Source organism: Prunus avium, chromosome 3 (assembly GCF_965620075.1).
Source record: "Prunus avium chromosome 3, drPruAviu1.hap1.1, whole genome shotgun sequence".
Taxonomy (NCBI): domain Eukaryota; kingdom Viridiplantae; phylum Streptophyta; class Magnoliopsida; order Rosales; family Rosaceae; genus Prunus; species Prunus avium.
In genome coordinates, this window is record NC_142286.1 from 2,274,917 (window position 1) to 2,297,185 (window position 22,269).

Below are 22,269 nucleotides of genomic sequence, written 5' to 3' on the forward strand. Positions count from 1 at the left end.
CAGTAAAAATTCTGGGTCATCATAATTCAAAATTTTCCTCTGGCATTGCCCAATTATTCCAACAAATAAAGAAAAAGAGAAGAAGATGAAATTGCTTTTCACTAGCGAATGTGATGCTACATTGCATATGGAAAACAAATATGTAACTACATTGAATCTCTGTATTTCAGAACATCATTAGTGTTCAATTCAAAGGTTTTGCAGATATCTAATATAGCGGGTTTTTTCAGACCGTCTTGCTCATCTCCATGATGAAGAAGTTCCTCAAGTTCTTTAGACGGCTGCAAAACCTAAATACATAGAGGAACAAAAAAATAAATTTATAAAAAGAGAGAAAATTGAATGATGCTATGCTTGACAGGAGTCAATGTGATAATATTATAAGCATTTGTGGAAAAGGTGTTTTTGCGTACTCGTGCACAAGCTTGGATCTGGGCGACCATATCGAGTTAGTCTGATCTCAAGAAAGCAGGGGAAACAATAGTTTTGAGCAATTAATGGTTGAGACAGTAAGCAAATGGTGATTAAATTATGATCTATTGGACAGGATGATGACGCAAGTGAAGATTAAACAAAAGTAAAACTTACTAGGCTAAAAAACTAATCAAAAACAGGAAGATATCTCAAGTTGTTATCAACAACATAAATAGCTTGCTTGTGTGTGCATGGTGTCAGCCCAATGCATGAGCATGTTGGCGATGTTAACTGAGCAGGAGGCCAAGAAAGAAGCCCATTGTTGTCGTTGCGGTACCTAAATTTCATTGTGTTCTTCTCATGCCTAGCTTATTGATGATGCAGAAATCCCATAAATCTCCCAATTGTGCATAAGTGACGAAGGCTCTCAGAAGTTAGGTTTATCTAACACTAACTACTTAAAGGAATGCAACAGAACCCAGACAACTGCAATAATATCTACCAGTACAGGGTTCTTCTAGGGACTGTTGTCACAGACCATTGAAAATCAAAACCCAGTGGACTCCAATTTCAGGACATCATAAAATAACTTACCCATAGAGAATCATGTATCTTTTTGCGTCCGTGCTGAGATTTAATGTGCTCAGTTTCATTTCCATTGATAGTAGAATTGGGAGTGTCATGGCTATCTGAGACTAGCTGAAGGAGCTTCACGCTTCCCTTAAACATCAACAAGAACAAAAAACAAGAAAGAATATTGATATATCTACATATTGTAATAGGCAATACATAACTGATCTACCAGGATTGAAACAGCAAAAACAAATATCTTCTGCAGAGTTTTTAACTAATTTTCTAGTTTATTTTACAAAAGAAATCAGGCTACAAATAGTTTTTATCTCTAAAAACAGTGTATGCAATGCACCTGTAGAGCTCGCCAATGAGAGTAAGTACGGAATAAACACCAAAAGAAGGGAATATTAGGCAAAGGCAACACCTGCATGGAATTAAAAACAACTCATGTAAGAATGGGAATTTAGTTGATCTGGCAACAGACTGAACAAATTCACAGTGAAATAAGACCCAAGTTAACACATACGTACAGTAAATGCAGATGTCAGAGGAAGCAACGTAAGCGAACCATATAAGTACTTTTTGTGTATGATAGATCCCCTGATAATCAGATAAAACTTCATATCAATAAATTTTGGTCTCATCATAGATCAACATAATATATCCAATGGAAATTAATGCCATCTTCAATAGCCCTTCAAATAACAAACACCAAATGTACCACAACACAAAGGAGATTTTGGAAATTAAGTTGCAAAGGTCATCAATCGACAGAAATTTCATGGGTCTTGGATCTAGATATCATTCTCAACACATAAAGCTTAAGACTCCCTACAATCAATTTCGCTCTTACTCTCCACTGTTAATGCATGAAGCTGTGAGAAAAGTACCTTGACCCATGATAAAATAACGCCCAAATTTATTAATACTGTAATTACACATAATCTTCTAAATCTATGTAAAGTCATATGAACTTTTGAAAGTAGTCCAGCATTGATATACAATCTAAAGAGTCATAAACGATAAACATTGACTGAAAGAGCCTCGTTGATTTCAATTGGGTCGAGGAGCGGCTCCACTCGTCAGTAAGGTTTATATAGATTTGGTATTTTGGTTCTTGCTCAATACAATGGAAAAAAGAGAAAATAAGTGATACAATCAATAAATGTAGCTCTAAACCTCTAGTTATCATATGTGCAAGCAAAAGAATACCTCATAGCTATATGTCGTACCCTCCTACGGACAAGCCGTGCATTTAAGCTGCAAAACCCTAATATATGATTAGGACACCAAAACATAAAAAATAAAATATACAAATCACAGAAAATATATATACAAATCACAGAAAAAAAATGCAAATAAAAATTAGAATATTGAGCATTCTTTTTGCACTAATAAATTCTTTTTCAGAGAGAAATACTAAAAGCAATAATTGTTTTGACTCACAATTACCAAGTCTTCATTGTTTAGTGTTGTGATTGGGCACAGCTCATAAGTTGATACGCTAAATTTTTTATTTTATATATTCCTATTAGCCCATCTAATAGATAAAGCACCGTATAATTTCTGTGAAGTTCTATCAAATTCGTTGCAGACCGAGTTTCACACTACCATGGGCTGTAGCATTTTGCATTGTACAATAAAAGGTGTTATCATTCCAAATGGCAATGAATAAAACGCGAGCTATTCTATATATGTCACTATCTGTTGTTTTTTCAAAGTAGCTCTCCATACAAACCCAGCAGAAAAATGATGGAAGAAGTTGAAAAGATAGCGCTTTTAAAAAGAGAAGAAGGAAGCAAATTTGTAAGTGAAAGCAACAGAAAGAAACCTTGAAGGGTATGTAACTTCAACACCCGTGACCTCATTAGAGATTGATTTCAGGAAAATCTCAGAAGGCTTAACGCGAGCTAACAGCTTCAATCCCAACCTACATTATAATTGCTCAATTTAAAACTCATATCACCAAACTTTAGTGAGGCATATGAAAACCCCAAAATTCACTCAAGTTTCTGTGAGCTTGTAGTTCTACTCACCCATGAAGCTTGTTTTTAAAAGTTCCCTGAGGCGCCTTCTCCAGCCCCATCCAGGCATTGTTCATCTACTCAAAAACAAAATACAAAACCATGATATCCAAATAGATATAAGAAAACCCAAGTGCAAATACAGCAGCAGTAAATGCTAGAAATAATGGGTTTTTCTATGAACCTTGGTAGAGACAAAATCAACGACGAGCTCAGCGTTGGCAGCAAAAGGGTTGGCATTGGCATTGGCATTGGTTTTGGAAGAGAAGGAGAGCTTTTTCCAGAGGTCTTTGAGAGTTGAAGGAATATGAGAGGCAGAGTCTGAAACCAGAGGCTGAATGGATCTGCTGAAGCACCAGTTCCTCCCTCTAACAGGAAACACTATCACTCTCGCTCTCATCCTTCCAAGTTGTCACCACAACAACTATGAACTTTGGCCCCTTATCAACCCACTTCTTATATAGGTTTTTTCTTCGTGATCATTAAGCACACAAAACAAACAAAAAATGAAAAGAATAATAAAAAGAAAGAAAAAAAATTGAATCTTTGTTTTGGGTTTTTGTTTTTAATTAAAAATAAATCAACGAAATTGGTATATTCTAAGTCATTGACGAAGAAGAAGATGATGATGATGAAGAATCATTGAATCTCCACTCTCAAACCTCTGAAAAAAAAAAGCTTTCTTTTTTCTTTAAAAAAAATCCAAGACGACGTCAAAGGAGTGGAGGAACAGAAACAAAATATTAAAAATCAAATCCAAATCAAAGGAATATATGATGATGCAATGAGAATGTGGGAGTTTTGGGATTGAAGTTTCGATAGAACTGGAGGAGGAAAGCAACGCCTGAAACGAAAAGCCAAAATACAACCAAACCAACCAGCTAAGAGGCGACGAGCATCAAGAAGAAGGAAGGTACCAGTTACAGAAGGGATCGTAGACGGAAGAGGAAGAGGAAGAGGAAGAGAAGAGGCGGCGTCATGTCATGTGTGTTGTGTTTTTTGGTGAATTTTTGTGATTGTGAAGGCGAATCGAATGGAGGGTGACTCAGCTCTTCTCTTGTAGAGACTCCACGTGGCACAATCCTCGCAAGTGGAATGGGATTTAGTTATTTGGCCCATTGCCCTCCAGTTAGTTGAAACTTGATCCTATCCACTAGATGAGAAAATGGTTTAGTCGGAAGGTTATTAATCCACATGTTTTAATATGCAAGCTTTTTAATTTTAACATGAATCGATCGATAGCGCTATATAATTATAATTGTCTTTTTAATTTGAATCGATTGGTAACACTATATAATTGTCGTGCAAAAACCTTTCTTTTAAAATGAATGAATGAATGAACTGGTAACACTACCGAACTGGTGAGTGATGTTTTCCTTTCCAATTTGACAACTGATTCTGATTCTGATTCTGATTCTAATTCCGGTGTTTTATCTCAAGTTGATACTTTCATTCTTCTTTGGGGCACTAATCACAGCTTAGTAAATGATAATGAATTAAACTTGTACGTTAATCCAGACCTCTTAAAAAGTAATTTTCAGCATCAGGAGGACGAACCAAAACTCAACCAGGCCAAATTGGTCAGTGTGGTGGTGTACCTGTTAAACTTTACAGAAATGTCAACATTAGAACAAAAACCATATCTTTGAATTGCCAAAATGGCAAGCAGATGCTGCATGCCTTTTCTTAAATATTAGTGATTGAGACGCAAGCATCTTACGTAAACATCGAATAAATGGTGCTGTTTATCGTAGGCATGATCTAATCCAATAAAATTCTGAAAAATATATAAACCTTTAGCAATTGATCATGTAAGCTTCTCTTTTCAGCACCAAAAGTCTTGTGTGCTTAATAAGACCAAGTGAACACTCCATACTCTATATGATCCACCTTATGGGAAAAATGCCAAAGAGAACTCATATATATACTCTAAGAATGACACCATCAGCATCACATCTAGTCATTTTATCATTATGCGAAAAAAGAAAAGGAAAAAGAGATACGCAAAACAAATCTCATTTTCGAAATGCAGACGCTATCATACACTAACATACATGTCAATAAATTTTGGGGTAAACCTACCACTAATTAGAAGGGCATACAACAGGGGCAGGTTCAACCACAAAGAATAACAATGACCGAATATTCAACATACTATTTCTTCATTCATTCTCCGCTACGAAGTTTGGGTCTTCACCTTGGCAGAGGTACTCATCACACAACGAAGCTGATCCCCAATCCTTTCGGAGCCTCAAGATATCCTCTGTGAAAGTGGATCCAGATGCTCCAATGAAGACACTCGACATGGCACATATCGTCTTATCCAGCATAGCTTCTACCTACAAGCATAACGAAGGCATAGAAATTACATGGATATCATGCAACAACTTTGATGTTCTGTCTACTAACCAACACACCCTAATATGGTCATAGAATGTTAAAATGGTAGCACAATCTACCTGACCGTCCCCCTCCATTCCATGTCTGTATAACAAAGCATCCCATTTTTCAGCTGAAGTTCGTGCAGGTCGTTTAACAAATGGCACAGCTTTTCCATTCACCACAACTAGTGATTGCAGCAAACCAGTTTCACTCTCAGCCGCATCGGTCGAAAGATATACGACTGGCGCATTGGCCCTTTCAGCCACCCGAGTTATGCAATCCGCAGCTTGGGGAATGGGGTAAAAGCAACTTCGCTGTTTATTATTGCTGTAAGATAAGCAAACATTTTAGAAGTACTGTAAGATAGATGCAAATTGAAAATGCTAATAGCATGCACAATGCCAGAAGACCCACAATCTAATTTGTAAAAAGCACACCATAATTGGAGCATATACTGATGCTTTGACATCACACTCTAAATTATCCAGTGACAACCAAAGCCATAATAGATCAATTGTTCCAGCATGAAGTCAGGTAAGTAGTGCTGCTACCCAATGTTTCTGCATTTTTTGTTCCCTTGAAATCACAATATTTAGAGTTGGGAGCTTGTTGCTCTGTGCCTTTACAAATGTACTCTAACTCCATCTATATTCTGTCGTGAAGAACAATCAAGTGCAATAGCTAAACATACTTTGAAATTAAATAAGAAAACCCAAATAGGCAAAGTAATAAACAGGGCAATGCAAGGCAAGAAAAAGTGTACCAGAACTTCAAAAACCCATGTCGCCGAAAATGAAGAGCTATGAAGTTCTTGCCAAGGAATGTCTGAATGAAACGCTGGGCAGTAAGCATTATAAGCCGGCTTGGTTCAATCAGAGTCTTGCATTTGTGCGCAAGAGGACCACGAGGCTGCATCACCCAGTCTTGCTCTAAATCAGCAAAGAAGACATCCCCAATAGCAATAACATCATCAGAAGTCGAAAATTTTGACTGAAAATCTTGCACAGTCCTTTTGCTCGGCTTCGTCACATCTTCAACCCAAGCAGGCTCAAGCTTACTCAACGAAACCCCGGACCCCTTCAACTTCTTAAGATGGTCCTCATCCACATAACAAGGTGTAGGATGCGAAAAATAGCATATAAACTTATCAATGTGAACGTGGTTCTTCTTCGCCTCGGCCAATTCCTCGAACGTAACCACAACCTTTCTTCCCAAGCACTTGTTAATGTGCTCAATGTCCAATACCCTACTGTACTGGAAATCCACTTTGGCACTGGGAATCACCAAAACACGGTTCAGCAATGCCGCGAAGAACATGTGCTTCTCCAAGCAGATCAAATGGTTCGACATTTGGCCCGAAACACAAATGGCGAAAAGGTACTTACTTGCATTGGGCTTCCACTCAATTGTTCTTCTTTGTGATAATTTCTGGTCCAAAATCCCACACCGATCGCCGAGACTCGGGTTTTCGATATCCCCGAAATCCCGAAAATCCGATTCCGTGGAGTTTCCGGAGCGGTGGGGCGATAAGAGGACTTGCTGGATGTCTTTGTTGATTGACATCTGACGAAGGACCGCGGATTTGAAATCCTCGAGGAGTGGGATTTGAGGGGAATTGGAGTGATTGGAAGTGGAGTTGGGATTGGGGAGTGTTTGGTTCCAGAGATTGAAGAGACCAAGCTGCTGCTGTTTGAGCAAGTAGAGAGCGCGAAGCTCGGATTCGCGGAGCTTATCGGAGACGGAACCGAAGGGAGAGGCCGAGACGCTGGTGGAGAAGAGGAGGGCTTTGATGTCGGTGGTGAAGAAGAGGATGAGGACGAATAGAGGGACGAAGATGGCGAAGAGGACAAACGATCGCTTGTTGAAGAGGTCGTTTAGCTTGAGGGAGGTGAAACGACGTCGTAATTGCTGATGGTGACGGTGGTTGCGGTCGTCGATATCGTCGTCGGCGATGTGGAAGGCGGTGGTGGTGGATCGAGGGGTCGGGAGCTTCCTGTCGTTTTGTTCGATTAGGTTTTGGCGATCGTCGTCGTCGTCCGAGGAGGACGACGAAGTTGGCCTCTCCATTTTTCTGGGTTATTTGGATTCTGGCTTTTCAGTTTAGCCCAATTTGGAAATGTTGGTGTCAGGCTGAAGAAGTAGCAGTTGGAAAAGTGCTTTCTTGTTTTAGCTTCTGCTGTTGTCTGTCTGAGACTCTGGGGGAGGGAGGGAGGGAGGGAGGGAGAGAAGGATTTTGGTAGAGTGAATGAAATGCAGGGAAGCCCAATCAGGAAGGAATGTCGATAGAGCTGCTGTCAATGGAGGTGTCGGTGGATGAAAATGACAACCTACCAGCCCACCATGCATGGTTGTTGGTTTGGTGTGGTTCGGTCTCGCAGCCCATTCAACAAGCCCAACGATTTAAGGGAGACAGACAAAATAAAGGTTTGTTGGAGCCACTCATGGAAGTTTTCTTTAAGTTTTTAATCATATGATTAGGATGAATTAACTTTTGGCATAGTACGAGTTATATTTTCTTATTGGAAAATCTCTCAAATTCGACTCACGTAAAACATGAAGATATATTAACGGTGATGTTCAAATACACACACTACTATGGTATCATAATGATTCGAACTTGAGATTACTAATGCGCAAGTCAAGATCCTTTTTCACTAAGCGAGACTTGTTGACATTGTAATTCTGATCATAAATCTAGTGTTCCATTTTCCCTTTTCTATACTGCTTGTATAGAAAAACCACATTATATCTAGGAAGCGTGATAAACACATTATAATCAACATAATTCTAGTAGGATCAAGAAGCGTGATAAATATCAGTCACATCATTTCTAGTGGGATCAGGAAAGGAAATATGCCATCCCCCTCTAGCATTTTCTTTACTTTTAGAAAACAGAGTGACATGACACTTGTCATTGAGAAGACACGTGGCAGTCCATACAGACGACATGAGTTAGAAGACTTCATGTCTCTCATGAACCATCATATTTGGCATTTCTTAGAATTATATTTTCAATCTCTCAGCTTGTACCAGAAACAAATCAGGAAAATTGGCAAAGGAAAAGGCAGCAGGGGTGATAGAATATGCAGGGAAGACTACTTGTAGTTAGAAACTTGGCAATAAAGAAGCCAGAGCTGCTGTGGCGTCTTATGACAACAATCAAATCTCCCAACCGGGCTGCTGTTCACGGACACAGGCCGCCTATCCCTCGCGTCGTCGACGTAAGGCTATATATTTTGTTTCCTTTTTGTTTCAATTCATGCATTTTCTATCGCAGGAAAGAAGCTCTGAATGTTTTGGCAGCCTCCAATCCAATCTTTGATCTTTCATGGGGTTTCTTTGTGTTTCTGTAGGAGGAGGAAGTGGAGAAAGTGATAGAGAAAGGGAAAGAGGAGAAAGAGAAGAAGAGGCAAGAGGTGGAGAAGGTTGTGGACTCTCAACTCAAGCGCTCGGATATTGACACCTGTAATCCTGAAAGTGCTACTTAGTTTACCATCAGAGTCATGTTCATTAAGTCATGTTGTGTGTTGTAAGGATCTAAAGCTGTAATTTAACGATGCTAAAGAGCTTCTTGTCAAAATGATTTAAACACTGTTACAAATAATGCCAAGATTAGTGCATGTGCATGTTTTGCTTCACAACACGAGCCACTCACCAGTTTGGTAAAAGGAGGAGGAGAAATTAGAGTACGGTCACGTGGTTGTTCATGTGTTACAATATCGTATCATATCATGTGTTACAATAAAATATCGTATCATAGATTAAGTAAAAATGTATAAATTTAATCGACATTCAATATCAAATAAGATTACAGATGCAATTCTTTGTTGGTACCGAGAGAATTTAGATGGGAGGCCAAAGAAACTCTAACTCTACTATCAGCATCATATATAACAATCATGGTCGACAAATAAGTATGAACTCTATGTGAGAACAACAATAGCCACCTTGACAAATGACGAGAGCAATTGTTGTTTGGTAGACGCGGATGTGATCAAGACATGCCTCATAGGAGCTCAAAAGTTGAGATTCTTGTGGAAGAAAAGTTACACCACAGTTTGTGGGTGTTGCCTATACCTGCACTAAGCTTCTTCTCCTACTTCAACGAGCCTCCCCCGAACCCACTTTTTAGTTGCAGTAGCCGATTTAGAAGGCGTTTCCTCTTCTTGGGATTGAACTTTTGCACCATTGAGTTGAAGCTCCATGTTGTTTTCACTGTTCCCATTTGGTGCTAACTGGTCATGATCCGATTGCTTTATTAGATCCGAAAAACTAAATGGAGGCAAACCATAGCCACTGGGGCTCATTGGGGGAAGGTCCTCTTCACTATTTAGCATATCCTGCAATGGGGGAAGGTTCTCTTCACCATTTAGCATGTCCTCCAAGGTGAACTTGCCAAGGCCAGAGTCCTCGTCCTTACTTGATGATAAGGTTCTGGTGCCATTTACCTTTAAATCCCCCAATTCAGCCGGACCGCCAATCACAGTACATGGTTCCTTCTCACCGTTAATCGCTTCGTTTGATGCAAATAAAGGGTCTTCATTTGATGCAAGTAAAGGGTCTTCATGTGATGCAAATAACGGGTCTTCATTCTCTTGGGAAGAAAATGTTTGGGTGCCATTTACCCTTCGATTCTCAGCTTCAGTCAGACCCCCAATCCCAGTATATGTTTCCTTCTCATCCCGACTAATCACTTGATTTGATGCAACTAAAGAATCTTCATTCTCGTGGGAAGAAATCTGCGCTGTCTCTATAGATTCAATAAATTGAATTGCCTCAGCTATAAGCTGTCGGGTTTCAATGAGAGAAGCTCGAGCGACAGGGCTCTTTGTTGCAGCAACCTCAAGGGCCATGGCTGCCTTCTCAGCTTCAGCAATCAATAACCTGCAGAATATCACAACAGAGATTAAACGGCAATCAAAACAAGGAGAGATAAGATGCTTTTTACAAGTTCACGACATTCTGCAAAAGTGAGGAGTCTAGGCTTAAATATTACTGGCAAAGGCAAGAAATGGCTTGTTCTCAATGACCTGATTTTGCAGGCTAGTGATTTCCATTTTATTAGCTCATAGAATTTTCAAACCAATCAGTACACCAGATGAGCTTACCTAGCTCTTTCAATGGCTTCAGTTTTTTTGGTTTCAGCAGCTGCTCTTTGTGCTCTGATATTTTTTATCATCTCCATCTTAGAACTTGTCAGAGGATCCTTATACATGGGTGCTTTACTTCTCCTCAACCTCAGTCGTTGATTTTGGATTTTAATGTCACCTTCCTCGCTAACTTTTTTCTTTGCAGGGCTCCTTCTTGTGGACTGTGTAGTACTACTTGGCTTCTTCCTTGGCTTTCTTTCAGCTCCATATGATGAGTCGTAATATTTAGCCAAGGCAGAGCAAACACGATCCCGATAATCCTGATATAGAAATACAATTTAAAGAAATCAAGGTTCAGGTCCCCTGCTATTATAGTACTAAACATGTATTAACAAAGATCATCTACGCACTTATGTATACCATGAATAGCATTAAAACTGAATCTCTTGATGGGAGTGGAAAATTCAGTTGAGTAACCTAAACTAGAGTCACCACGATTAATCTTTGACTCCCAATTATTGACAAGGGAACCAAGGGGTGACAGCGAGAAAGAGGTGCTTGTAGGATGCAGGTGTAGCAAAGAATATATGAACCAAATCGTTTTTGGAATTGACAAGAGTCCGAAATACAATTGGAAAGGAAGCTTGTGATGGAATGTTCTTGAAAGAAGTTAGATGGCGATAAAACTTTATTGGAACCAAAGAGGACGATGTAATTGATACTGATAAGACCTCTCCAAGATTACCATATTTGCACTTACAGGATCATTCCATTTTGCAGAGATTGCTTGTGAAATCTTCCTCTTTTGCTCAAGAGACTTGGGTGCTCTCTTGCTTCCTTTTGGCCTACGCATTATCTTCCTTTGTTCAACACTCTCTAAATACTCCTCTTTAAGATGTTCATCGAAGATCTTGTAGGAATCCCATTGCAGTTCCTCCTCACCGTCATAGCCTTGTCTAGAGGCTGCAGCAATTAAGTTCTGCCATTCAAAGCAGCAATTTTCCTGCAATGATAGCTTCTCACGCCGCCTTTGCCACCCAATTCGCACTCCAAGCCCAATTTTAACTCTTGTCTCTTTACTATATGATCAATAAAAGAAAAGATGTTTGTAATGGATACAAAGAAAAGTAACGGAAACTTACAATCGCAGTCTTCTAGTTGAAAATGTAGAAGACTGAAAAAGAAGCCAACTTATGAATAAAGTTGGGACTCTTAAATGCTAGGAAATTGGATGACAAAGATGGTAGTGGTAAACAGTACTTAGTCTTTATAAACAGAACAATGCAATACCCACCTTTGAGCATGTCCAAGGTTCACCAACTTCATTTTGACCTGCATAGCCAAATATTGTCAGTACAGTAAACAACTTTGAAGTTTTTCAAATGAGATTATGTCCCTTGGATTGGCTACAAATTTACTAGTATGTGCATCAAATTAGGCACCAGGACCAGCATTACCAAGTGATCGTTCAACCAACAAGACAATTAGTATCTGCATGGGACAACTAAGTAACCTGGCCATTTGGAAAGCAGAAGAGCTGCAAGATATTTATATACTTGGGAAAGAGTTATCAGATTTAACTACTTGACAGTATTATGAGATGCCATCATCCATAAAATAATAAGATCAGCAGTAAATCGAGTAGAATTAGGAAGAAGCTCAAGAGATGTGCCTTAGCCATAGATTGTGTGAAAATTCAATGACCTATATATGCAAATAGCTAATGTTTCCTTGGAAACAACTAGACTGGGAAAGATTTTTGCATATATTGTCTTAATCAACTTTGTAGCTATATTACACTGGCTGAATCGTATAAAGACAAGTGACCTCTGTACATGTCTCAATACTAAGTAGATCATCTAAGTTTATACGCCAAATAAGTTTTATCAGAGAGTGAATTCCAAAGTTTGGGATGTAGCTCTAGATGCTCTAATATAAATTTTATTCCAAAAGTATTAAAGATCATTCTAAGAGAACATATAAATTATTCTTACATGACATCACCTTAGGATTCTGCATTGCAAGCCTTGTTCTCTCTCTGATCAGCTGAAGGGTTTCTGCAATATTTGTACTAATAATTAGAGTATGGTAATCATAAGAAATATAGAAAATTAACACAAAAGGCAGACTGGATGAGCATATCATTACCAGGACTGTGCTTCCTGCCTTTGTTCCATGGCGTGTTCCCTTTATTTGCTTTAGAAATCCTCATTCGCCTTAGCCTCTCCCTCTCATCCAATTCTGCGGAATCTTCACTTGAAGATTCGGGTTCAACTGTCCAGGGACTTGAATCCGTGCCAAGCTGTGAATTGTTGTAACCCATGCGTGCATCCTCATTCTGAACTGAACTTTTGGATTCAAGAGTAGCAACTGCCTTAATGAGGAGACTACCCTTTGGGATGTTGATGTGCCCCAAGTTGAAGTTCAACTTTTTAGGTATGTGAGAAGATTTCCAAGCAGAGGACAGTTTCTTGTCACTTCCAAAGGTGAATGGACTTGAAATTACTTTACCATGAAGAGGGGTTTGAGCCCTCAGTGTACCCAGATGATTTTGGAACGCAGGCTGAGCAACAGCAATCTCTGCTAACAAACACAGGAATATAACAGATACCCTCAATTGCTCAACAAATATCAGCCAGAGGTCTTTCTTTGTATGAAAATCAGACCTTTGACAATTGAACAATTTACACACACAATCCAAATTCTTTAACAAAGGGTTGTTGAGCAATTCTTGAAACTAACATCCAAACATATCAGGCAAGAATCTTTGCATAAAAATCAATCCTTTGACAATTGAACATTTACACACACACACACACACAGAGATAAAATGTATCTTGCCAAACAGTCCAAATTATTTAACAAAGGGTTTTTAGGCAGTTCCTTCAAGTAATATCACAAGTTAACTACAGCACGTGCCTTGGAAATGCATTCAGTGACATGGGGAAGTCATTTTTCACCACACATTGATTAAGTTATAAGGAGCTCACTCAATTCAACACAATGGGTTTCTAAAACTGTAAGCAAACATATTTAAAAACCAAAAAATAAGCAAAGAAAGAGAGTGAATTTGAGTACCAAGTGAAGGCATGGGAGCTCATTCAGCCAATTCCAAACTCAACAACAGCTCAGTAGAAACAGCGAGCACACGCAGCATTTCAGGACGAGTCACTCAACGAGAAAACCAGAGAGCAAAAGAAGAAAACTCAGAGGTGTGGTTTGAGGTTATGGGTATTGGCTAGAAGAGACAGAGACTCTGTAACTGCGAGAGCCACACAGAGAGGCACACAAAGACGTCTGATACTAGTTGCAGGAGATGGATAACGAATGAGCTCAAAATCAACCGCAGCCCATTTGATATTTGATTTGCTTTGCTACCTGTGTGGATTGTTGGCCTTCGCTTCTGATATTTTTGTGTGGGCTTGTAGTTTGTAGCCATTTTGTATCCAAAAGTGGGCTTGTAGTTCTAGCCCATTTGATTGACTGAATTACTGTAGTCCTATCCTATTTTTGATCAGCATGGAATTAGATTGTTGTAAAGAAAATAAATAAATAAAAATAAAAAATTGGGGTGTGTGACCGTAACACCATGCGGTATGCAAATGTGGTATTACTAACCAATCTACTCAAGTTATAATTGGCCATGGGCGAAGAGAGCTTTGCAGTCTAGTATTAACAAACGTACATATGTTATATTTTAAGTGAATTAGTAACACAACATCGGCCTGTTTGCATTGTATATCAGATACAATCAATAATTTTTCGAAGCACGAGTCCAATTTAAGGCTCTAAAATCTTAGAACATAGACCGAAGGTGGAAAGGCAACATCAACCATTATTGTAAAACTTCAAGAGATGAATGAAAGGTTTTGAGATTGTTCTATCATACCTGTTTATCCTTGACTAGTCCTACCACTCCACCAAGATTCTTTGCAACTTGAATTTGGTCTCCTAATGGAAAAATTCAGCGTCACATGAATGTTTAAGCAACAAGTCAAGTATTTGAACGGCATACAACACAAGGATCATTAAGGATTATTGCATGTGTATTGTATTATAAGCGTGGTGAAACAAAGACTTCAAAATGTTTGAATGAACGGTTGGTCGCCCGCGGTCACGGGCTCCTCACTTTGGTTACTTGTGTTCTACAAAACCCATGTTTTCTTTCTTCTTTTTTTCCCCCATGCATTTTGGATTTTAGTCATATGTTTCCTTCTGCTTCAATTCGAGGACTAAGTTGTAATTAACTTTCTGATGGCTACATTCATTTTGAGGATAGACAGACAGATACAATCCACCTCCAAAGAATTATTGACCATCTAACTTATTTCCAACGCAGCCTCTCCTTCTGGAACAATTCAATCCTCCTCTCTATCCCTCTGCCAGAAAAAGTCAAAAGTCAACTTCAACATTCTTGAGCACAAATGCTATTCCAAACTTCCACTCAACAGCAACACCAAACAAAGCTAAAAGATTAACCATGCACGCTGGGTGGCTCCTTATTTGCCAGTAAGTTATAAAATTAACCCTGATTTTATTTCGTAACGGATTTATAGATTAAGTCGTTAAGAGCATTTATCCTTACACTTGATGTCATGTGTCCGATTCTTCCACTCCCTCGTATGTATAAAGTTCCTACCACATTACTCACTGTGTCAAGACTCAAAATTTGTACAACTTTGAGTTCCATATCTCTGATTCTTTTTCTCTAACAAAGCACATAAGTCAACAATGAGATCTGGTTGCTGCATGGGGCAAACAAAATGACATCTCTATCTTTAAAGCATAGGGTGGCAGGACTATAATTGGATTTACAATTTACAAAAGCCAGAAAGAAAAAGTTGTACACTCTTTTGTAAAACCATTTTCACATGCCTGATCCTGAAAATTTTATCCAAATAGTGTTTTCGTATTTGAGGCTTTTTCTTATTTGCTAGCAATAGCTCTTGAAATTTCATCCGTAGGGTCCTCAAGCTTTCAAATAAAGCCTTGCGGCCCGGTGATATGCTGGCATGGCAGTAGAAGCTATGGCCATATATTCCTCCCTCAGTATTCTATTAGGTACTTTGTTAACAGACAAAGTTATCAATCTGGTACTCATTCCTGTGTGTGTTTCTGCTTTAATGGCATGAATGGCTATAATTAATGAGCAAGAAAAATCATTTCAAAATCAATCATTATGTCCAAGTATTAATTAGTTTCTCACTGAAGTGATGAGCATTATTGTATTCCAAATGAAAATTAAAGCCCAAAATTATGGCAAATGGTACGAGCTAGAGTTTAGGGCTTCCATTTTTCATTTTCGGTGACGAGAGATTGTGCTTATGTGTAAAATTACTTCGTTTTGAGGTTCAAAGGCTTTTTTTTTTTTTTTTTCAATTTCGAATTTATTAGAGGAAATTTTTGTATCTAGCGGTCACACCGAGAAATTCTTCACAACAAAGATCGGAACAATGAATAAATGATTCGATTAAATATAGGGAACTTCCACTTGGATAGTTCACATCACTTTGTGACATGCACGACTGCAAGATTAATTGACTTATATATTTTTATAAACAAAGCATATATATATTTAGACCTGAAATCATATATTAAGCCACTGCCTGGAAAGCTAAACTGCATCCTGGAAATTGACTTGAAAACAATGTGTGAGTTGCTCTCTTGCCACCACTACATTTCTGAAAAATGAAACACCACCTAGGACGAAAAGATTGAGGATCTTTTTGAAGAGAAAATACAGGAAGAAAGTCAAAAATAAAAATAAAATTTGACTCTAAGATCAAAAGCAGCTGATAATCAGCTAGCTTTTCGGATTAGGGTTTAGGTGTAAGTTGCTTTGAGATTTGCGTTTAAACAGTGTTTGAACATAACATATTAACATAATCCTGTGGACTGTGGTTTTCCCAATAATCTAATCATATGAAAAATATTTACCTCCCCATGTTTTAGTTTTGAATCAAATCACTTTCTCTGTGAGGTGAAACAATAAAAAAAGTCACTTTCTCTGTACGCCCCCACCAAGCTATATGGTCTTATCTTCATCCAATTAGAAAGGGTTGAACAAAGAAATGAACATCGTCCACCAAAGTTGGACATTTTGGTTGAAAAATGCAGGGTTTGGTCGTTAAATTACACCCAACAACACCAACTTACTTAACCACTATTGTAGCATTGACCAATCTTACCCCCAAAATCTGCTTCATCAGATTCAAATCTATAATAAGCCTTTAAGCAAGGGTCATATGAGTTATTAATGCTAAGTAGTTCTGAATACTTTAAAGTTTGACGTAGTGTTAATTATGTAAATTTTGATTTGAATGAGGTTTAAGTCACCAAAAGTTGAATATTTGTGATGGTTGTCGAGATAAGTACTCTATCGCTGGAGCTATGAGATTATAGTAACATTAATTATCATTGAAAAACAAGTATGAATTGTGACATCACTCATATAACATTAATTTGTAATGATCGTCAAGATAAGTACTCTACAGTTGGAGCTACGACACTATAGTAACATTAACTATTGCTGAAAAACAAGCATGAATTGTGTCATCACTCGTATATTTTCTAATAGAGGTGAACATTTTTTATGGAAGTAAAAATGACTTTGAAAATGGGTAGTAGGAATGGTATTTTTAACTAAATTACAATAGAGAAACTCAAGTCAAGTGTCAAAGTGACAAAAAAGCCAGCAATGGTGTCTATGAGGGAAAGCACTGAGAAATGGACATGAGGTGGGGTTTGAAGTCTTTTCCTTCTACCCTCTGCCCTCATATTTGGACCCAAATATGGGTTGCCGTCTTCTTTTTAATTTTTTCTTCCTCTACCAAAACAAAAGTCCAAGTCTTCGAGTCCTAAAAGTGGAGGTTTACAAGTTACAACAACTCTCTCTTGTCTTTTTAGTCCTTGCCTTCTTCTGTCCATTGAACCAACACCACACTCTCTCCACCTTCGTCTCTTTCTCAAGTTTTGAGTTCAAAGATTTTTCCTTTAGTCTTCTCAAAGAACAAGTCCAACTTTCTTTACCACTTGGCCTCTTCAACTCTCTCTCTCTCTCTCTCTCTCTCTCATATTTAAGCCTCATTTCCCTTCGCTTCATCTAGAGAATTGATTTTCAAAGCAAAACGCATTTCCCATCTGGGTTCTGCTCATTTCCTCAAAAACCCAAAACCCAAATTCCATTATTGGGATTTTTGAGGTAAAGCTCCAAGCTTTAGCTGTGAACAACGAATAACAATGGGAGAATTATCCCCTTTCGGTCGAACACTAGACGACTCAAACGCCGTACAGCTCACAGGAAAGATCATGATGATCGCCGTTCTGGTTCTCTTCTTAGTAGTTGTCTTCGTCCTCTGCCTTCATCTCTACGCCAAATGGTACTGGTGGCGCGCCGATGACGACACCTCCGTTAACGACCAATCTCGCCGCCGCCGCCGCCGCTTTGTTTTCGCCCCCGGCCAGGACACAGTTGCCACCGTAAGAAAAGGGCTCGACCCTCTGGTCCTCAAGTCCCTGCCAGTGCTGGTGTTTCCTTCAGAGGACTTCAAAGATGGCCTTGAATGCGCAGTTTGTCTCTCTGAGCTTGTTCAGGGCGAGAAGGCCAGGCTGCTTCCGAAATGCAGCCATGGCTTCCATGTTGATTGCATTGACATGTGGTTTCAGTCTCACTCAACGTGTCCAATCTGTCGTAACCCTGTTGCTCCTGAGAGCTCTGTTGATTCTGGTGCTGCTGGTTCTTCTTCTGCATTGGCAGAGAGTGATAGTGTTCAAATTCTATCACCAGCTGAGAGTTTGGCATCTGGGTTTTCAATAGAGGCTCCAAATTTCCCAACAAATGTGTTGTTTTGGGGGAACCAGACCCAGGTGAGCTCTGGACCTGGTTCTGGTTTAGAAGAAGGCCCTTCATCACCACCCATGTGCCCATCTTCTTCATCTTCACCTTCATCTTCATCTGCTATTAGTAGGCCAGATGGGATGTTGGTGATTGATATACCAAGTCAAACCTCATTGGCATCACCTTCGCCTTCCCCTTCGCCTTCCGGCAATAGGTTCGCCCCCGATGAGGACTTGAAGTCTCCGGCTACGACGAGGTTGAGGTCACTCAAGAGGCTCTTGAGCAGAGATAGGAGGATAAGTCCCTGCAGTCCTAGTTCTGTTGATGTTGAACAAGGAGGTGGGAGAGGACAGAGTTAGAAAGCAGAAATGCTCTAGATGCTTGCACATATTTGATAATTATTGATTTGAGATAACTATTTGGGACCAGGGAGATTTGGGAAGGAAATATTTTGGCGATGGGAATTGGCTGTTTGAGAGGGTCTGATAGATGTGCAATCTTGCATCCCTGAGAATTGATTTAGGTTCTTTTGGAGATGAACATCAAGCATGTCTTGTGTCAATTTTTTAATTTGCTCATTGTTCTTTTATTCTTGGAGAGAGAATCAAAAAGTGTAGCTTGAGATCTCTAAGCAGTCCTTCTGACCGCCTCTTATGCAACAAAGTTGTAATGTATATCTCTTACTTCAAACCAGAATTCGAACAATTTGTTTGAATTGAATGTATATTGTGTAAGCAAAATGCTGGCGCAGTCTGCCTCATTATGAGTCTGATACCTTAAACCCTTTGTTTGGTAATGAAAAAGAAAAGAGTTAAATTTCTTAACTTTTGTATTGTTTGGTTGGTAAAAAGTGGAAATTTTCTCTTAATTCAATTGATTTTCTAAATTAAATTAGGAACCAAAATGCAGTACTTGGTGCATGGCGCAAAACTTTATCAATTTCCTCTTTGATAATGACCTCATAAAGAAATACAACCACCTGCCTTGTCTATGGTGGTGTTTCTACTGGCTTTCAAACGGATCATTATCTTTCTCAATTCTTTCCTTGTGTGAATTTTAAAAAGATGAATATAATTAAGGGCACCAACAACTAAGGCTTCATTTCTCTGTAAACAAACATCATATGTTTTGTTATTATGCTACCAGTTTCTGTTCTGAGGCCAAACAAATGGTAAAAAGGCTTGTGATCCACCATATAGTGAGTTTGTTGATACTAGTTGTATTGTATGGTACCTACAAGTCATCTTTAATGGTTTTTTGCATGTGATAGGCATGGGTTTTTGGATGCTGAGGCTCATTCCTGAAGCTTCTAACAAAATAACAGCAGCACATGTATGAAGTAAGCATTTTTTCTTGTCATAGTTAGGAAGGGGGAGGGGGTATTCTCACACACACACACGGTGCCATGGCGATCGAACCGCAGACCACTAACCTGCATGCTGACATCTCTACCATTGGGCTAAGACCCCATTGGCGGATGAAGCATTTGCAGAAATATTAAAAGCTAATTTCTTGGGCAAGTATAGTTTCTCTCTCAGCAGAAGCATTGTATATGAGGCATTGTTGCGCAAGTATAGTTTCCCTCTTAAAAGCTAATTTCTTTTTACTTAAAATAGGCTTCCTGCTGATTGGCCAAAAATTACTTCTTTTCAACTGCTCAGCATGACACATGAATAGAGAAATTATGAAGATATATTTGAAGTTTGAATGAAAATAAAACATCAAAAACACTGTCCAGAACAATTTGAATATGCTCTAAGTTTGGTTTGATGGATAATCAAGGGCATATGCAATTTTTGCTACACAGATAATTGCTTCCTTTGATTACTGACAAACCACAAGAAAGGAAATCAATACAAGGCTAAATTGACTTGGCTGCCAAGGATTCGAACTTTTGTTTTAGACAAAACACAATAACATAACACCTAAAGGATTTGCAGCTTTTTCCATATGCTTGGATGATTCAAATTCAACCAAGATGTAGAAAATTCCCAAGTTTCTTCCATTTGATGATCCAACTACATTTCCATGACAGCCCATTCATTGTAGTCCATAAGTTCACGGCACTTCAGCAAAATTGTCATATTAAAGTTTCTTGTTCTTGCCACTAAAACTTACCACCATATGGTTTCATGATTTTGTTGAACTTCTTCCATGATGCAGAAAGGTTAAGATTCAATTCTCTATAGCCAACTTCTTCATGACATTCTATCTCACCAGATAAACGGGCCCATAGGTTTTAACAACTTGAGGGCTGCCATTGTTGTCAAGACACACATAGGGTATTGCATTGTCTGATCTCTTTGTGGGGTTGAAAAGACTGGCGATAGGCCCAGATGTTGGACGCCGGTGCCTACCATCCATAACCTTGCCGGTGCCATACACTGGACCAGAAACATTTGTCCGCCTTGTATTAGAAACATGAGATATGGTTTCTGGTTTTATGCTAGTTTTGTTCATTTTATCTCCTTTCAACCATGGAAATAGAAACTTTTTCCATGATTTCTTCTTCTTCTCTTGGCCCAATCTTCTTTCTCCACCTTCTTCTGGATAGCCTGATGATTTCTGGAAGTCTGCCTCAACTGCATAGTGTTTTGCTTCTTCCAGAAACTGACCATATTTAAAAAGTTAAAACCAGATAAAATTAGCAAAGAGAATGTGCAATGTGACATTGAATAACAAACTTTTCTTTTCAGGCCAAAAAATGACAAACTCAGATTTGATATCTAACCCTGTACAATGCAATAGCTAAAAAAATAAAGTAGAGGCTGAGGAAGTTCTATAATGATGATCATGTCTTGGACATGTAGTTTTGACATGTATTCAATTTTTTTAATAGTCTAGATTTTTAGTTAATAAATAAAATTGAATTGATACATACGTTGTTATCATAGTGGTTTTTTCTCGTTCAACAAAGTAGTTTTTTTATTCATAATGGGGGTATGAAGGTGGCAATGGGGGAAATCCATTACAAACATCAGATCATCTAACCTGATAAAAGTCAGCCTGAGGATCAAATCCATTGCCTTCATGTTCCATGTCATACTTTGGGTGCACAGGAGATTTCTTCATAGTTGCCTAAATAAAAAGAGGAACAAGGATAACAATCTAGGAAAGTTTGCAATTGATGACTTATAATTGATAAAGACCATGAAATGAAATGAAATGAAATGAAATGAAATGAAATTCTCATCTGGCTCTACCATCAGTTGAAGAAGACCAAAACAACCAGAAAGCTCTGAAACTTAAAGTGGTCCATTGTTCTTCAAAGCATTTATCAGAAAGGCAGAGAGCCAACCACCCTTGTAGAAAACCCAAATGAAATTACTACTTAAAGGCCATATTGGTGATGGGAAATCAAATCAGAAATGGTAGTTGAAATGGCAGTGTTAAGTTTCTCTCTCTTTCCATAATGCTTAAGAAAGCAGGACAAGATATATACAGCAAGCAAGCAAGCATCAATATGAACCAAAAGTGACACACAACATGAGCAACATACTTAAAGCAGCAGCTCACTTGATGAGGCAAACGTATCAGATTCTAATTAAGCACTTGAAAACCAAACGCATTATCACTTAAGGCAAACATTAATTAATATTATTAATTAATCACTGTTTTATGACCTTTACAGTGGATTAAACAACCCCACACGAAAAGAAGAAAGATACCTTTTGTCATTGGGACTGGGTCATGTAGGATTGCGACAAATGCGGAGCATGTTTCGGGGGCTTTGAGGATTTCTCTGGGAAAAGTTTTTGAGTAAACCTCCCTCCATTTATGGCGTGCAGCAAGGAGCTGCCTGCTTCAGTGCTATTTGTCCACAAAACAAACCAAATATTAAAAAATAGTAAGAAAGAAAGATAGAAAAAGTAACTTGCTTCAGTATACTGCTCCTATGAAGCAGGCCAGAGGCAAGCAACCTTAGCTTATTTGGATCAAGCCATTTAAT

General features: G+C 38.7%; 5 protein-coding genes and 1 long non-coding RNA gene across 8 annotated transcripts; 2 read left to right on the forward strand and 4 right to left on the reverse strand.

Annotated features, from left to right (window-relative positions):
* Positions 1 to 66: 66 nt before the first annotated feature.
* LOC110761686 (K+-H+ exchange-like protein) lies at positions 67 to 4,206 on the reverse strand. 2 transcript variants are annotated; one of them, XM_088250285.1, is made up of 9 exons: positions 3,196 to 4,206; positions 3,024 to 3,088; positions 2,819 to 2,917; positions 2,200 to 2,247; positions 1,518 to 1,587; positions 1,340 to 1,411; positions 1,009 to 1,134; positions 414 to 454; positions 67 to 290 (listed from the first exon to the last, which is right to left on the reverse strand). In XM_088250285.1, the coding sequence occupies exons 1-9, from the start codon at positions 3,409 to 3,411 to the stop codon at positions 227 to 229; spliced, it is 801 nt and encodes a 266-aa protein (XP_088106411.1). In that variant the 5' UTR covers positions 3,412 to 4,206; the 3' UTR covers positions 67 to 226. The 2 variants fall into 2 exon arrangements, with proteins under 2 accessions (XP_088106411.1, XP_088106410.1); XM_088250284.1 differs by lacking the exon at positions 414 to 454 and having other exon boundaries at positions 3,196 to 4,202.
* Positions 4,207 to 5,011: 805 nt separating this feature from the next.
* LOC110761675 (O-fucosyltransferase family protein) lies at positions 5,012 to 7,655 on the reverse strand. The gene is made up of 3 exons (XM_021964216.2): positions 6,157 to 7,655; positions 5,471 to 5,720; positions 5,012 to 5,350 (listed from the first exon to the last, which is right to left on the reverse strand). Exons 1-3 carry the CDS (start codon positions 7,458 to 7,460, stop codon positions 5,174 to 5,176), a joined length of 1,731 nt encoding a protein of 576 aa, XP_021819908.1. The 5' UTR covers positions 7,461 to 7,655; the 3' UTR covers positions 5,012 to 5,173.
* Positions 7,656 to 8,326: 671 nt separating this feature from the next.
* LOC148295431 (uncharacterized) lies at positions 8,327 to 9,034 on the forward strand. The gene is made up of 2 exons (XR_015834634.1): positions 8,327 to 8,614; positions 8,747 to 9,034. It is a non-coding gene; the product is annotated as an uncharacterized LOC148295431 (long non-coding RNA).
* A 150-nt stretch (positions 9,035 to 9,184) lies between these two features.
* Positions 9,185 to 13,813, reverse strand: LOC110761684 (muscle M-line assembly protein). Of its 2 annotated transcripts, none has more exons than XM_021964227.2 (7): positions 13,562 to 13,813; positions 12,632 to 13,066; positions 12,488 to 12,540; positions 11,778 to 11,815; positions 11,244 to 11,562; positions 10,502 to 10,803; positions 9,185 to 10,277 (listed from the first exon to the last, which is right to left on the reverse strand). In XM_021964227.2, exons 1-7 carry the CDS (start codon positions 13,572 to 13,574, stop codon positions 9,476 to 9,478), a joined length of 1,962 nt encoding a protein of 653 aa, XP_021819919.1. In that variant the 5' UTR covers positions 13,575 to 13,813; the 3' UTR covers positions 9,185 to 9,475. The 2 variants fall into 2 exon arrangements, with proteins under 2 accessions (XP_021819919.1, XP_021819920.1); XM_021964228.2 differs by having other exon boundaries at positions 12,632 to 13,063; positions 13,562 to 13,812.
* Positions 13,814 to 17,401: 3,588 nt separating this feature from the next.
* On the forward strand, positions 17,402 to 19,044 carry LOC110761640 (RING-H2 finger protein ATL3). The gene has a single exon (XM_021964174.2). It carries the CDS (start codon positions 17,723 to 17,725, stop codon positions 18,677 to 18,679), a length of 957 nt encoding a protein of 318 aa, XP_021819866.1. The 5' UTR covers positions 17,402 to 17,722; the 3' UTR covers positions 18,680 to 19,044.
* Positions 19,045 to 19,994: 950 nt separating this feature from the next.
* Positions 19,995 to 21,810, reverse strand: LOC110761642 (uncharacterized). The gene is made up of 3 exons (XM_021964177.2): positions 21,524 to 21,810; positions 21,312 to 21,398; positions 19,995 to 20,930 (listed from the first exon to the last, which is right to left on the reverse strand). Exons 1-3 carry the CDS (start codon positions 21,524 to 21,526, stop codon positions 20,529 to 20,531), a joined length of 492 nt encoding a protein of 163 aa, XP_021819869.1. The 5' UTR covers positions 21,527 to 21,810; the 3' UTR covers positions 19,995 to 20,528.
* Between the last annotated feature and the right edge of the window lie 459 nt (positions 21,811 to 22,269).